Source organism: Nilaparvata lugens, chromosome 7, assembly GCF_014356525.2.
Source record: "Nilaparvata lugens isolate BPH chromosome 7, ASM1435652v1, whole genome shotgun sequence".
In the NCBI taxonomy this organism is placed as follows: Eukaryota; Metazoa; Arthropoda; class Insecta; order Hemiptera; family Delphacidae; genus Nilaparvata; species Nilaparvata lugens.
The window spans coordinates 60,881,178-60,895,301 of record NC_052510.1 but is presented as its reverse complement, the minus strand read 5'-3'; the positions used below and the strand labels follow the sequence as shown (position 1 = coordinate 60,895,301).

General features: G+C 36.1%; 1 protein-coding gene across 1 annotated transcript in view; it reads left to right on the top strand.

Annotated features, from left to right (window-relative positions):
- LOC111051261 (isoleucine--tRNA ligase, cytoplasmic) overlaps positions 1–12,071 on the top strand; it is an 88,979-nt gene extending 76,908 nt beyond the window's left edge. The window contains exons 17-20 of the mRNA XM_039433290.1: positions 2,937–3,175; positions 5,285–5,318; positions 5,874–5,968; positions 10,318–12,071. Coding sequence (XP_039289224.1) covers positions 2,937–3,175; positions 5,285–5,318; positions 5,874–5,968; positions 10,318–10,816 — 867 coding nt within the window. The 3' untranslated portion in view covers positions 10,817–12,071. The remainder of the gene's footprint in view (positions 1–2,936; positions 3,176–5,284; positions 5,319–5,873; positions 5,969–10,317) is intronic.
- The last annotated feature ends 2,053 nt before the right edge of the window (positions 12,072–14,124 follow it).

Sequence of the window (14,124 nt, the reverse complement as noted above, 5' to 3'; positions counted from 1 at the left end):
TCATATTGTGATAATATTATTTAGCATCTAAAGCTACCAGCTGTAATAAACAGATTAATAATTGTGTATTGGTATTAATACGGAAGTTTGGAGTTGAAGTTTAGTTGATAGTACCAGCTGTAGATAATGATTCCTATTAGAAGACCTATACAAAAATATAATTTACTCCCCTATCATTGAGAAACTGGAAAATCTTGGAAAAAACGATTCACCTCATGAAATAGAGTTGTTCATACTGCATTCATTATTTACTGAAGAATGACAGAATAATTTACAATTATTTTGAATTTAGCTTAGCTTATATTCATCCTAAAATAGAAGATGGAAAGTGGTGTGATTCATCGTAGATCGCATATTTCCTGGACCATCTATTGACAATCAACAAGTATGAACGCATTAAATTCATCTTTGAAACACTGATTTAACCTATTTATTATTTTAATTCAACACTTTACTGATAAATATTACTACCAATTGATTGAGAAGAATATGTTTTCGGAATAATAAATGCTGCATGACTAAGCACATATGAAGTCCGTATTGAGATGTAAATGAAAATATTGATTGTCAGAAATTCCATGATTCACAAAATAAAGTTAAGTGTGACATTAGATACATTGATTTTTTGACGGTTTGTTCGCCGGGCAAGCTAGTAATAATAATAATAAAATATAAAATTATGAAAAAAACACACATATATTGTCAAATTCTACAGTTTCATTTGGTACAGGGCAGTTCTACTACATTGACAGTGACTCAGTCGAATTTTAAATAAAATTATGAATATTATATACATTTTATTCTTTTGACAATAAAAAACAAAATATTAATTCAATATGTTTATCATACAAGGGAAGCTTCCCTGCACACTAAACTGTCATGACATCCCTTGCTTCTCATTAGACAACACTGCTGACTGTATCTCACTAACATAGAGCAATAAGTTGAAGGAACCAATTATCTATGTAAACAATTATCTGTTTTACCAAATTACTTGGTATATAATAGATATCTACACTGTTAGAGGATTTTAAATTATATTTACAACTTCTAATATTGACTGCACTGTAACCCAATTGAATGATAACTTTCCTCTTACTCTACAATTCATGGCACACTGATTTTAAAAGTTCTGACACAGTTTCACGAGGCCTCGCAGTATTGCTACGAATATTACATACAGACTCAACACAGAAATTACTAAATTCATTTGAGGCCGGTTTCTGAGCTCGGGATTTAGCTAAGTTCTAGACTTTAAACAGCTGGAGTCAGAAAATTGGCTTTCCGAAACGGGGCGTAGTCGCATTCTTTATTTTCTTATTTCTGTAATTGGAAAAGTTTTTCCTTGACAAAATGAAACGTTTCTAAATAATTAAAAATGGCTGAAACCTTACACTATTTTATCTTCATTTTATTTTGTGTTCAATTTACTAGTTTTTAGAAATTTAATTTAAACGTGTAATACGACTACGCCCCGTTTCGGAAAGCTAATTTTCTGACTCCAGCTGTTCAAAGGCTAGAACTTGGCTGAATCCCGAGCTCGGAAACCGTCCCTTAATTATATTAGGCCGGTTGCAGATGAACCACTATCGCATGTGGGATGTGGGACCGACATACCACAGAACAATACGACTAACGCAGAGAGGCTTTCACGCTACTTTTAGGAATACGCGTATTAGTGCAACAGTTTTCAGATGTTTGAATCATTCTCAGGTGTTTTATCATAATTATGTTTCATCATACAGCTGTTTTCAAAGTCACAGCAACTGCGATTGTAGTACCAGAAGCTAGGGGAAGCGTAGTGCTCAAACCAGTGGTACCACAATCGCAAGGAAAATAATCGCATACTACAGCGCACAACGCCATGTGCAAGTATCAGTGCCACTGCCATGCCTGCCAATGTATTCCATATGCGCTGCGTTTGTGGTACCCCAGATGGAAAATAATCGCTCCCATATCCCACATGCGATAGTGGTTCGTCTGCAACCGGTCTTAAAGAGTATTCTTTTTTCACATTTTGCAACTGAGTTATTACTCTCCAAGCTTTTTTACATTTATTTATTTTTAGATGACTCAATACTAAACAAGCTATACTAGTAGTTCTGTGAACAGTAGACCTCGCGCAGTTATAAACCACATACTGTCCATCAGAGTAAATCCTGTCTGTTTAAAAATGACGTATCGGTGTAAAAACGGCTAATGGCTGTTGGGGTTGGTGTATCAAAGATGCTAAGATCAAAAGCTAATCTCCTTCAAGACATACTGTCAACAGGACAGCCCGAGTTCAAAGCAGAGAAAGGTCGAGAGACAATAATATTTTATTTTAGTTATTAATTGCATGCAATCAATAGTTCATTTAATAGTGCATAAAAATTGCATTCAATGAGGCAAGCAATTAATAGTCCACACAGCAGCTGATTTTTCACCAAGTTACATTGAGATATTGAATTGCATGCGTCATGACTCGACAGCTGATTTATGATGAATACTTCTATAGTCTGATTTTACTCTAATATTGGCGTATGAAGGAGGCTCCTTTTCCTTTTATATTTTCCTTGAAATTCAAAATTTCCAAAAACCTTGAATGTACGTCGACGCGCAATTTAAAAAGGAACATACCTGTCAAATTTCATGAAAATATATTACCGCGTTTCGCCGTAAATGCGCAACATATACACATTCAAACATAATATAAACATAAAGAGAAATGCAAAACCGTCGACTTGAATCTTAGACCTCACTTCGCTCGGTCAATTATTCTCTCTTAGCCCTGTTTACAGCATTTCTGTAATTTCTTCTAGCCCTCAGATCTGTTTTATTAAGTTTATATAATTCTAGACAGAAATTCAACTCACTTTTCAAGTTAGCCAAATGAGATGAGTACCGTACCATATTCTATTATTCTTATGTTATAAGTCCTTTGTTTTCTCTCTCAGGTACTTGTCCTCTTAGACGTCACCCCCGACGAGGCCATGCAAGAGGAGGGCGTGGCCAGGGAGGTGATAAACCGTGTGCAAAAACTGCGCAAGAAAGCGCATCTGGTGCCCAGTGACGTCATCACCGTTCACTATCAGGTGACACCCGCTAGCAGTGAGTTGGCCTCCATCACCAACCGGCATACAGACTTCATTGCCGCCCAGCTTAAGGCCCCGTTTGTGCAGCACAGTGACGTCACCACGGGGCGTGTCATCATTCAAGATCATATTGTGATAATATTATTTAGCATCTAAAGCTACCAGCTGTAATAAACAGATTAATAATTGTGTATTGGTATTAATACGGAAGTTTGGAGTTGAAGTTTAGTTGATAGTACCAGCTGTAGATAATGATTCCTATTAGAAGACCTATACAAAAATATAATTTACTCCCCTATCATTGAGAAACTGGAAAATGTTGGAAAAAATGATTCACCTCATGAAATAGAGTTGTTCATATTGCATTCATTATTTACTGAAGAATGACAGAATAATTTACAATTATTTTGAATTTAGCTTAGCTTATATTCATCCTAAAAAAGAAGATGGAAAGAATATGAAATTCGGTGTGATTCATCGTAGATCGCATATTTCCTGGACCATCTACAATCAACAACTATGAACGCATTAAATTCATCTTTGAAACACTGATTTAACCTATTTATTTTTTAATTCAACACTTTACTGATGAATTGATTGAGAAGAATATGTTTTCGGAATAATAAATGCTGCATGACTAAGCACATAGGAAGTCCGTATTGAGATGTAAATGAAAATATTGATTGAATTTCATGATTCACAAAATGAAGTTAAGTGTGACATGAGATACATTGTTTTTTTGGCGGTACGAAGTTCGGCGGGCAAGCTAGTAATAATAATAAATAATAAAATTTTGAAATAAAAACACATATATTGTCAAATTATACAGTTTTATTTGGTACAGGATAGTTCTACAACATAGACAGTGACTCAGTTGAGTTTTAAATAAAATCATATACATTTTATTCTTTTGACAATAAAAGACTAAATATAATATACGAAAATGTAATATGTTTCTCATGCAAGGGAAGCTTCCCTGCATACTAAACTGTCATGACATCCCTTGCTTCTCATTAGACAACTGCTGACTGTATCTCACCAACATAGAGCAATAAGTTGGAGGAACTGCTATGTAGCCAATTATCTGTTTACCAAATTACTTGGTGTATAATAGATATCTACACTGTTAGAGGATTTTAAATTATTTACAACTTCTAATATTGACTGCACTGTAACCTAATTGAATGATAACTTTCCTCTTACTCTACAATTCATGGCATACTGATTTAAAAGTTCTGACACAGTTTCACGAGGCCTCGCAATATTGCTACGAATATTAACTACAGAATCAACACAGAAATTACTAAATTCATTTGAGGCCGGTTTCTGAGCTCGGGATTTGGCTAAGTTCTAGACTGTAAACAGCTGGAGTCAGGAAATTTGCTTTCCGAAACGGGGCGTAGTCGCATTCTTTATTTTCTTATTTCTGTAATTGGAAAAGTTTTTCCTTGACAAAATGAAACGTTTCTAAATAATTAAAAATAGCTGAAACTTTACACTATTTTCTCTTCATTTTATTTTGTTTTCAATTTACTAGTTTTTAGAAATTTAATTTAAACGTGTACTAACGACTACGCCCCGTTTCGGAAAGCTAATTTTCTGACTCCAGCTGAATCCCGAGCTCGGATACCGGCCTCAAATGAATTTACTAATTTCTGTGTGAGTCTATATGGCCCTTAGTTATATTACAGAGCATTCTTTTTGTTAACATTTTGCAACTGAGTTATTACTCTCCAAGCATTTTTTACATTAATTTATTTTTAGATGACTCAATACTAAACAAGCTATATTATTCTCTCTTAGCCCTTTTTACCGCATTTCTGTAATTTCTTCCAGCCCTCAGATCTGTTTTATTCAGTCTATATAATTCTAGACAGAAATTCAACTCATTTTTCAAGTTAGCCAAATGAGATGAGTACCGTACCATATTCTATTATTCTTATGTTTCAAGTCCTTTGTTTTCTCTCTCAGGTACTTGTCCTCTTAGACGTCACCCCCGACGAGGCCATGCAAGAGGAGGGCGTGGCCAGGGAGGTGATAAACCGTGTTCAAAAACTGCGCAAGAAAGCGCATCTGGTGCCCAGTGACGTCATCACCGTTCACTATCAGGTGACACCCGCTAGCAGTGAGTTGGCCTCCATCACCAACCGGCATACAGACTTCATTGCCGCCCAGCTCAAGGCTCCGTTTGTGCCACACAGTGACGTCACCACGGGGCGTGTCATCATACAGGAGGTGCAACAGGTGGGTGGTAATAGTGGCTTTTTTAATAATAATAATATTGTTTATTAGACTTTAGGTCTAATAGAATCTTTAGGTGATAAGAAGTAAATCAAGTTATCTCAGCACTAAACGTGCAACTATTTATGCCGCATCTAAATGTTGGCCCAATGAAAGCCAATGCCGGCCAGCGTCAACATGTGGATGGGTGGTTTGCCAACGCTGGCCCTCATTGGTCACTGGTCATATTGCAGGCTGAGCCAGCTTACTGGGCCAACATGTAGATACGGCATTACAAATGAATCGGCTCTGTCCAAGACGCAAGTCCTCAGTCCTGTTTTGATTGACCACTCTTGTGGCTGATTTTGATTACAATGGTGAACGGCGAAGAAACAGTGAATAGAAGAGGGAAGAATATACTGAAATAGGTTTACTGTTTTCAGAAAGCATTTTTCCAATTAAGTCGATTCTTATAATTTTTCAATTTAGTTCAACCTGTTTTTCTTTTCAAATTTCTCTCTGCATTAGTCTTTTCTTTATTCTGTTTTGATGATAAGATTTTAATTAATTTTTTTTTAGCTGAAAGGTGCCAACCTCTCTCTGATCCTGACTGGAGAAGGTGTCAGTACTACCACTACATCAGACTCTGCCACTACAAAACTACCTTACTGCAAGTAAGTATCGATTCCGATCATCAATTATTCTTCAAAGTCATACTGAATCAATTTTTCTTCATCACTCAAATAACTATAGTGAGGTCCACGTTATAATGGCAGTGTACGATTGACAATACTGTTGCTGTCCTTTTCTATCATACAACAAAACAGATAGCACTATCTCTCTCTCGCTTTGGTAGAGAGTTAGTGGGGAGGATATTTTTAATATTCTTTTCGAAGAATGGACATTGATATGTCCAAAGCTCCGCCAATTTATGTAGATGCATAACAATATAATTATCTATAGTTATTATATTACAAATTACTTTTTCATATCATATACAGTTCAATAATTATTTTCTTAGTCTATATTATGTAAATTCATCTATAATTTTGCTGTATTGTAAGCTATTGTATATAAGTGTATAAGCCACTATATATTGTAATCTACATAAATAAAGTACTCAATCAATCAATCAATCGCTTTGCAATGTTGTCTATTTGCCAGAATATTTTATAATATTACTTTTGACAGTGACTGTACAAAACTGAACAATCCATATTCTCAGCCGCCATTTTCTTTCTTCATTCTATCAAAATACTTGAGTACACAAGTCATTTAATTGATTTAAAATGTATTTTTGAAACAATGAAATAATTTTTAAACATTACCTTATGAGAAACACAAATTAAAATACCTGAAATGACATTTTAAAAGTTGATAACTAACCATCCTATACTTCATCCATGCTTCAGTTAGCCTACCCGTATAGGTTAGACCTACTCGTACCGGTATAAATAATATTTAAAAGTAATTTCAGAATTAATCATTAAACGGTTAAACATTACCGTATGAGAAACACAAATTAAATTACCTGAAATGACATTTTAAAAGTTGATAACTAACCATCCTATACTTCATCCATGCTTCAGTTAGCCTACCCGTATAGGTTAGACCTACTCGTACCGGTATAAATAATATTTAAAAGTAATTTCAGAATTAATCCATTGAAATTGCTCATTTTTAAATAGGATTTCTATTATTTTTAAAGGAAATTGGAATAGAATACCTACCGTACCAAATAACTCAATTTCTGTTGTTTTGAAATTCAGATTGGTGTATCACAGCTTTTTAAATTAGCCGCCATTTCAGGTTTGTATAAAAATAAAAATCTGATCTGTCATGAAAGAAAATTTTTGAATCAAATTATGAAAAATATATTTTGTTGATCAATTTGACATTAAATTGATTATTTTATCATGGAAATTATAATAATTATTAGATTAAATCTTTATTCTTTATTCTTTATTCTTTATTCTTTATTGATTGATATGATAAGTATACATCATATAAATGATAGGGAGAGGAAAAATAAGGTAACCTTGTGCTAATCCTCTCCCCAATTTAGATATGGTTACACATAGTCCGAAATAGGTTAAGTCTTGTAGCTCTTCACTTCGCAAAATTTTCAGACCACTAATATGTTCACAAAGTAAATTTTCAAATTTAGATGCTTCAAAACAAAAAATAGAACAGATTTTTTTCACATTATTATCACTTGAATAGAGAAGATTCATATATTAAAGGAATAATTTTGAAAAAGAACCGAAAAAAAAATCTAATGGGATGAATTGAGTAACAGCTGTGTACAGTCAGTGGCAAAATGGAGAGACTTGGCAACGTTTTTCTCCTATCTTTCTTCACTGCCATTATAACGTGGACCTCACTTTTTCACACCTATATCATTATGTAGCTCTACCAGTGTAGAGCTTACTGATTTAGTGTATACTTGGCAGATTTTCTCATTATTCTGTAGAGCTGCATACAGACTTGAGTGCCACGAACTCACACATTTCTATTTTCATCAGCTGATGCTACGCTTATTATAATTATCTGTACCTCTTATTGTTTTTGTACAAATACGGATATAATCAGCTGATGAAACATGAAATGCTCGTGTTCGTGACGATAAGTCACAGCTATAAGGCAGCATTAAATGACTGAGCCCCGGTTGCACAAAAGCCTGTTAAATTTTAATCGTGGTTAAATGCCACGAGAACCAATCACAGAAGACCTCTTTTCGGAAAAGCATTCTCTGATTGGTTCTCGTTGCATTTAATCATGATTGAAATGTAACATGATTCTGTGCAATCATGCAGTTTTTATATTCAATTTATTCAATACTTTTTCTATTAACTCAAAATATTAGAAAAAATTAACAGCATAATTTATTAAATTTTAATAAACTAGTAGTTCTGTGAACAGTAGACCTCGCGCTCAGTAAGTTACATTGACCTGTTGTTATGTTTTCTCAAAAATTAATAAATAATTTATCAATTTAAAATGTCTAGAAAAAATCCTAAATAAATATAGAGATTTCTATCCTATCGTACCGTGACGTAACGTCCCGGAATGTGAGTGTGAGCGCTGTTATCAGGTCTGGCTGCAACTGTCTACAACGTTGATGGAAAGATACAATTTTCAAGATGTTCGATGTTTTTGAACGGGTAGTATTATAGTCAACTGTCTACTAACGTTGATGGAAAGATACATTTTCAAGATGTTCGATGTTTTTGAACGGGTAGTATTATAGTCCACTAGACAGCTGATTTATGATGAATAATTCTATAGTCTGATTTTTACGGTAATATTGGCGTATGAAGGAGGCTCCTTTTTCCTTTTATATTATCTTTGAAATGCAAAATTTCCAAAAACCTTGTATATACGTGGACGCGCAATTTAAAAAGGAACATACCTGTCAAATTTCATGAAAATCTATTACCGCGTTTCGCCGTAAATGCGCAACATAAAAACATATAAACATTAAAAGAAATGCCAAACCGTCGACTTGAATCTTAGACCTCACTTCGCTCGGTCAATTAACAGAATATAATTTTCACATAGACGGGCAAAGCAGATCGTCAACATCGAATTGAATCTTATTTATAAAATTTGTTGAATATGTATTGATGTTGTGAAACCCTCATAATTGAAAATCCACTGTTCTATCAAAACATCTTCAGCTGTATTGTGATCCACTGTATAGGCCCGCCTTTAAACTATCGGATCCGAGCCTTGAAAAAAATGACCACCGTAGTTGGTGTAATTACAGGAATTACCACTTAAAAGACATCACTAATCAGCTGCTTGGGAGGGTCTCAGTTTGTCGAAATCTCAGTTCGTCTAGTTCCCGTTTAAAATATTAATGCCGGCCACCAACTACGGCGACCATTTTTTTGTAGGCGCAGGTCCGGTATGTTGGAAGTCCTGATTCCAACAAGCCACAAGTCTTCCATGATTGGTTGAGAATCAGCCAATCGGAGGACATTCTGTGTGGCGTATTGGCTTGTTGGAACGCTCGTCAGTGGCCAGCTTAATTTACAAAAATAATATAAGGAGTGATATTGGGCCCGTTCTGTGTACATGGAATGTGTTAAATTGTCCGATTCACAATTTACCAAGTAAAAAGTTCCACGTTCCATGGGAGGCATTTTGACAGATTCTGTTCCAGAATCCTGTTCCAGCTCCAACTTTCTGGCCCACAGTCGAAGTGTGGTAAATTGTCCGACCTGGTACAGTTCCAACAGGTTCCAACTATCTGAGCTCTCATTGGTCGATTATTGTGTCTGCTTGCTTCTTTGCGCATGCGCTGATAGTTTGTTTACCATAGCCACAGAGAAGAGGATGTTCTCCTACTTTGTGCCATAGCATAGAATACATAACCAACAATATGATGTTTGATAACCATTCATTAAATGAATTTTTCTCGTTGAATGAAAAAGACTAAGAAATTGTCAAAAAACCACTGATTTATTGATAATTAGAAAAACCGGTTTCGGTTATTACACCATTGTCAATCTCTGATAATCTAAAACTCAATTTTAGTTTATCAGAGATTGACAGTGATGTAATAATCGAAACCGGTCTTCCTAATTATCAATAAATCAGTGTTTTTTGACAATTTCTTAGTCTTTTTCATTCAATATGAATAATTACCAAAATATCAACTTCTCAACTACACAAAAAGTGAATTTTTCTCGAAAGAAAATTTGGGAGTAATGGAATAAAAGAAATTTACACTATTCTACACGGTAGGTTTGTAAACAGCCTTTCTTCGTTCACGTAGCTAGTAAACGACACATTTTAGGGTAAATCAACTTTATATGTGCGCGCGAAAAGCTTGAACCAACTCTTTTGAAATGGCGTTCCATGGGAAAATTTTGCACTAGTGACGTGATGGAACAATTATTTACGATTGGAACTGGAACAATTTACTGTACACAGAACGTACACAATGATACTCGTAGCTTTACATATTCCCTTTAAACTCTAAAACAACTGTTTAATTTTATTGTTTTCCTTTCAGGTATGTCAGCGTTAGTCTGACCGGTGGTCTAAGTCCAGGCCTCGGTTTGACAGGCGATAGCGGCTCAATCCTGCTCGAGAACCCAGTCGGCGAAAATGTGCTGACACTGCAACAGCTGACCGACGAAGTTAGGACACTGTTCGGCCTGCAGGGTCGCTCCATCACTTTATTAGACAGCGCCGGAAAACAGCTAACTCAGGCGTCCATGTCAAAAATCGCGTCGACTGTGATCTACGCGCGGCCAACCAATGGCCCGGCTTCCCTCCAAAATTCGACCAATGGCAGCGCGGCGCGCCAAAATTCGAATAAGCCGACCAAGTTTGTGAATTTGGAGTGCGGTGCTAGGAAGGCGGCGCTGTTTTTGGAGAACCCCCTGGGCGACTTGTTGTTGGATACCGAGGGCGCCACTAAACAGAGGGTGGCCGATATTTTTGGACTGGGTGTGGAGAAAATTAAGCTGGGTGCTGAGAGTAATGGTGTCATTACTGTGTCTACTTAGAGTGGACTTGAGTTTGTAACATCAAGACCCGGTTGCACAAAAGTCGGTTAAATTTTAACCGTGATTAATTTCATGAGAACCAATCAGAGGCCTCTTAAAAAAGACGGCTTCTCTGATTGGTTCTCGTGAAATTAATCACGGTTAATATAAAAAACAATCGGATTTTAACCATGATTAATTTCCCGAGAACCAATCAGAGAAAAAGGCGTCTTTTAGAAAATACTGCTTCTCTGATTGGTTCTCGTGAAATTAATGACAGTTAAAATTCAACCGGCTTTTGTGCAACCGGCACTCAATACTGGGAATAATTTATGCCATTACTATGTCCACTGTGTCTACAGTAAATTTGGGATTACACCCATATCGTGACTTGAATTTGTAACATTTAATACTGGGAATAATGATAACATTACTATGTCCACTTCAGTAGATTGGAGACTGTGGGTTGTTTTTATAAACGATTTTAACAACACTGTTTCAGCTAAGTAAGCTTTTGTGAACATAACAAACCAGAACTATTTTAGTAGTTTAACTATTATTGCGGTTTCTTTTATTGGTTGCTTAGCAATAAAACGGGCTTTGCTAAGACTGTTCTTTATAATCTTTTATCAATTCTTAAGCTGCGTTTAAAACTAAGTTATTATATTAACAAAATGTTAATAAATTGAAACTTAATCCTTATAGATTCTATTAGATTGAACGGAACTTTACAAACTCATTTGTTCATCATGCGTATGATAAAGATTATGTTCATTCTAATAGAATCTAAACGGATTAAGTTATTAACATTTTGTTAATAACTTTGGTGTAAATACAGCTTTATTCTTATAATTCTCAATACTGAATATTAATTTAACGATTATGATTGGATCCTGTTATTGGTTGGTCAGCAATAAAACGTGCTTTGTTAAGACTGTTCTTGATAATCGTTTATAAATACTGTACCTTTGACATCGGGTGTAACCATATAGGGCACTTTGCTCAGTGTGAGTTAGAACCTAACCCGGTGAATTTGATGTAGCTATGGCATAATTTATTGTTAAGTGATGGGTTTTCAATTGAAATCATCCTATTATTTTCTTCAGAATAATGATCTGTGCTAATAGCCTGTCACTTGAAGTAGAAACTTCAGTCTAGTTTGAAGATGAGAATATTTTTTAGTCGAAGGTTTAAACTTGTACGGTTTTATTTATTGTGTTATTATTACTACTTCTGTTGAATTACGGTATGTGATAATAAAAATAAAGTGGATTATTTAAAACTTGTTTCATTTTTACTTTCCTTGCCCTATTACCATAGGTAACGAAAGTATTGCTTTCCGAAAAAAATTAAGGTACCCCAATTTCTAAATTTCTATACGTTTCAAGGTCTCCTGAGTCCAAAAAAGTGGTTTTTGGGTATTGGTCTGTATGTGTGTGTGTGTGTATGAGTGTATGTGCGTCTGTGTACACGATATCTCATCTCCCAATTAACGGAATGACTTGAAATTTGGAACTTAAGGTCCTTACACTATAAGGATCCGACACGAACAATTTCGATCAAATGCAATTCAAGATGGCGGCTGAAATGGCAAAAATGTTGTCAAAAACAGGGTTTTTCGCGATTTTCTCGAAAACGGCTCCAACGATTTTGATCAAATTCATACCTAGAAAAGTCATTTATAAGCTCTATCAACTGCCACAAGTCTCATATCTGTAAAAATTTCAGGTGCACTGCACCATCTATGCAAAGTTTGATTTTAGATTCCCAATTATCAGGCTTCAGATACAATTTAAACAAAAAATTTCAAGTGGAAAAGATTGAGCATAAAAATCTCTACAATTAATGTTCAGTAGCATTTTCACCTAAAATTGAAAATAAGCTCGAAATTAGAGAAAATAAGATTATTCAATTGTAAACTGTTGGCAACTGTTGATTCTAATAAATCATTCACTATGTAGAGATAGCAGACTTCGTGTGTCTGCAGCGCTATTGTCCTGTCACCAGCTGGCTCAAATCTTTGAATAGTAGACTTGTGATGCGCGGGAACACTAGCGTCAGGTGATCAATTCTCATAACGGCAAGGAAGGTTGTGTGAGTGCGCCACACCAGATTTTTTGTTAGAGTTACCCCTATCATGACTAGTTTTTATGAAAAAATGCAACTGGTTTCAAGTTTATATCTTCTATAATTATTGAGGCATTTCAAAAAATGTCCAAAATTCAGTACATTTCTTCGAATATCTCAGGGGTGTCACACCACCCCCAAGCAAAATGACGCACCTTCAATGCCGGCGGCAAACTTGTGTACGCCAAGTGCGTACAATCTGGATGACAGAAAGTAAATAAATAGTAAAAGTAAATTCGTATGGCTTTTGTTGGTGGGGAGTCCCTTGCGGGAAGGTCACACCGCCTGAATATATAATTTAAGCCGTCAATGGGCCTTACGACTCTCATACTTCAGCCGGGACCGACAGTTTAACGTGCCCATCCGATAACACGGGAGTGATCTGGTTAAAAAACTTTTGGTATTGAGAGGGTTTGAACCCAGGATCTCTATGCTGCTACGCAGGCACTCTATCCACTAGACCACGGATCACTCCAAGTTTTGGTGGAAGGATTAGAGCCTGGCTGCGTTGGATGCCATTCTACTCAGTGGCTGAATACTTTGAGGCGGACAAGTCTTCAATTTGATTCAAGTGATTTAGAATCCGACCGACCATCTCGATCCATTTTTAAGCTTTAAAACGTTGATGTTTGACAAGTTTTGTAAACATTTTTACAATCAACAACAACCAAATTAGGTCTGAATATAAAAAGACGCCGTCCATCCAGGAAGCTGGTCAATGACGAAGGACAGATGTATGATGAGCGCGAGAGTGTGGATACCTGCACTACTATGCCACCTCTCGCCATGTCTTTCCTCCGATTTTTTAATTCAGTCCACACTCTTTTCAAGTCGCATCCAAACTGGTAAGCTTGGCCACGTTGGTCTTGCCATCCACACTGCAATGTGACGAGTGCCTGAATAGGATATAAATTTGTGGATGCTCGGTTGGCCACTCGCCTTCGCTTGCCTGGTTTCGACAAAAATGAAGGCGAGCGCTAGCATAGAAGCCATCCATACTCGTCATTTGTAGGCACTTGGCGAGAGTGTGGAAGCGGCATTGATATAATGTTGAGATGAGCGAAGGCGAGTTGCTCCCTCGCTCGTCTTCTGGTTACGTTGCAGTGCATATGGCAAGACGAACTCGTGTTGGCAAGCGACTTGGCAAGAGTGTAGCCTGGGCAAAATATAATTCTTAATTCTAGTACCTGCAGCCATTTAAA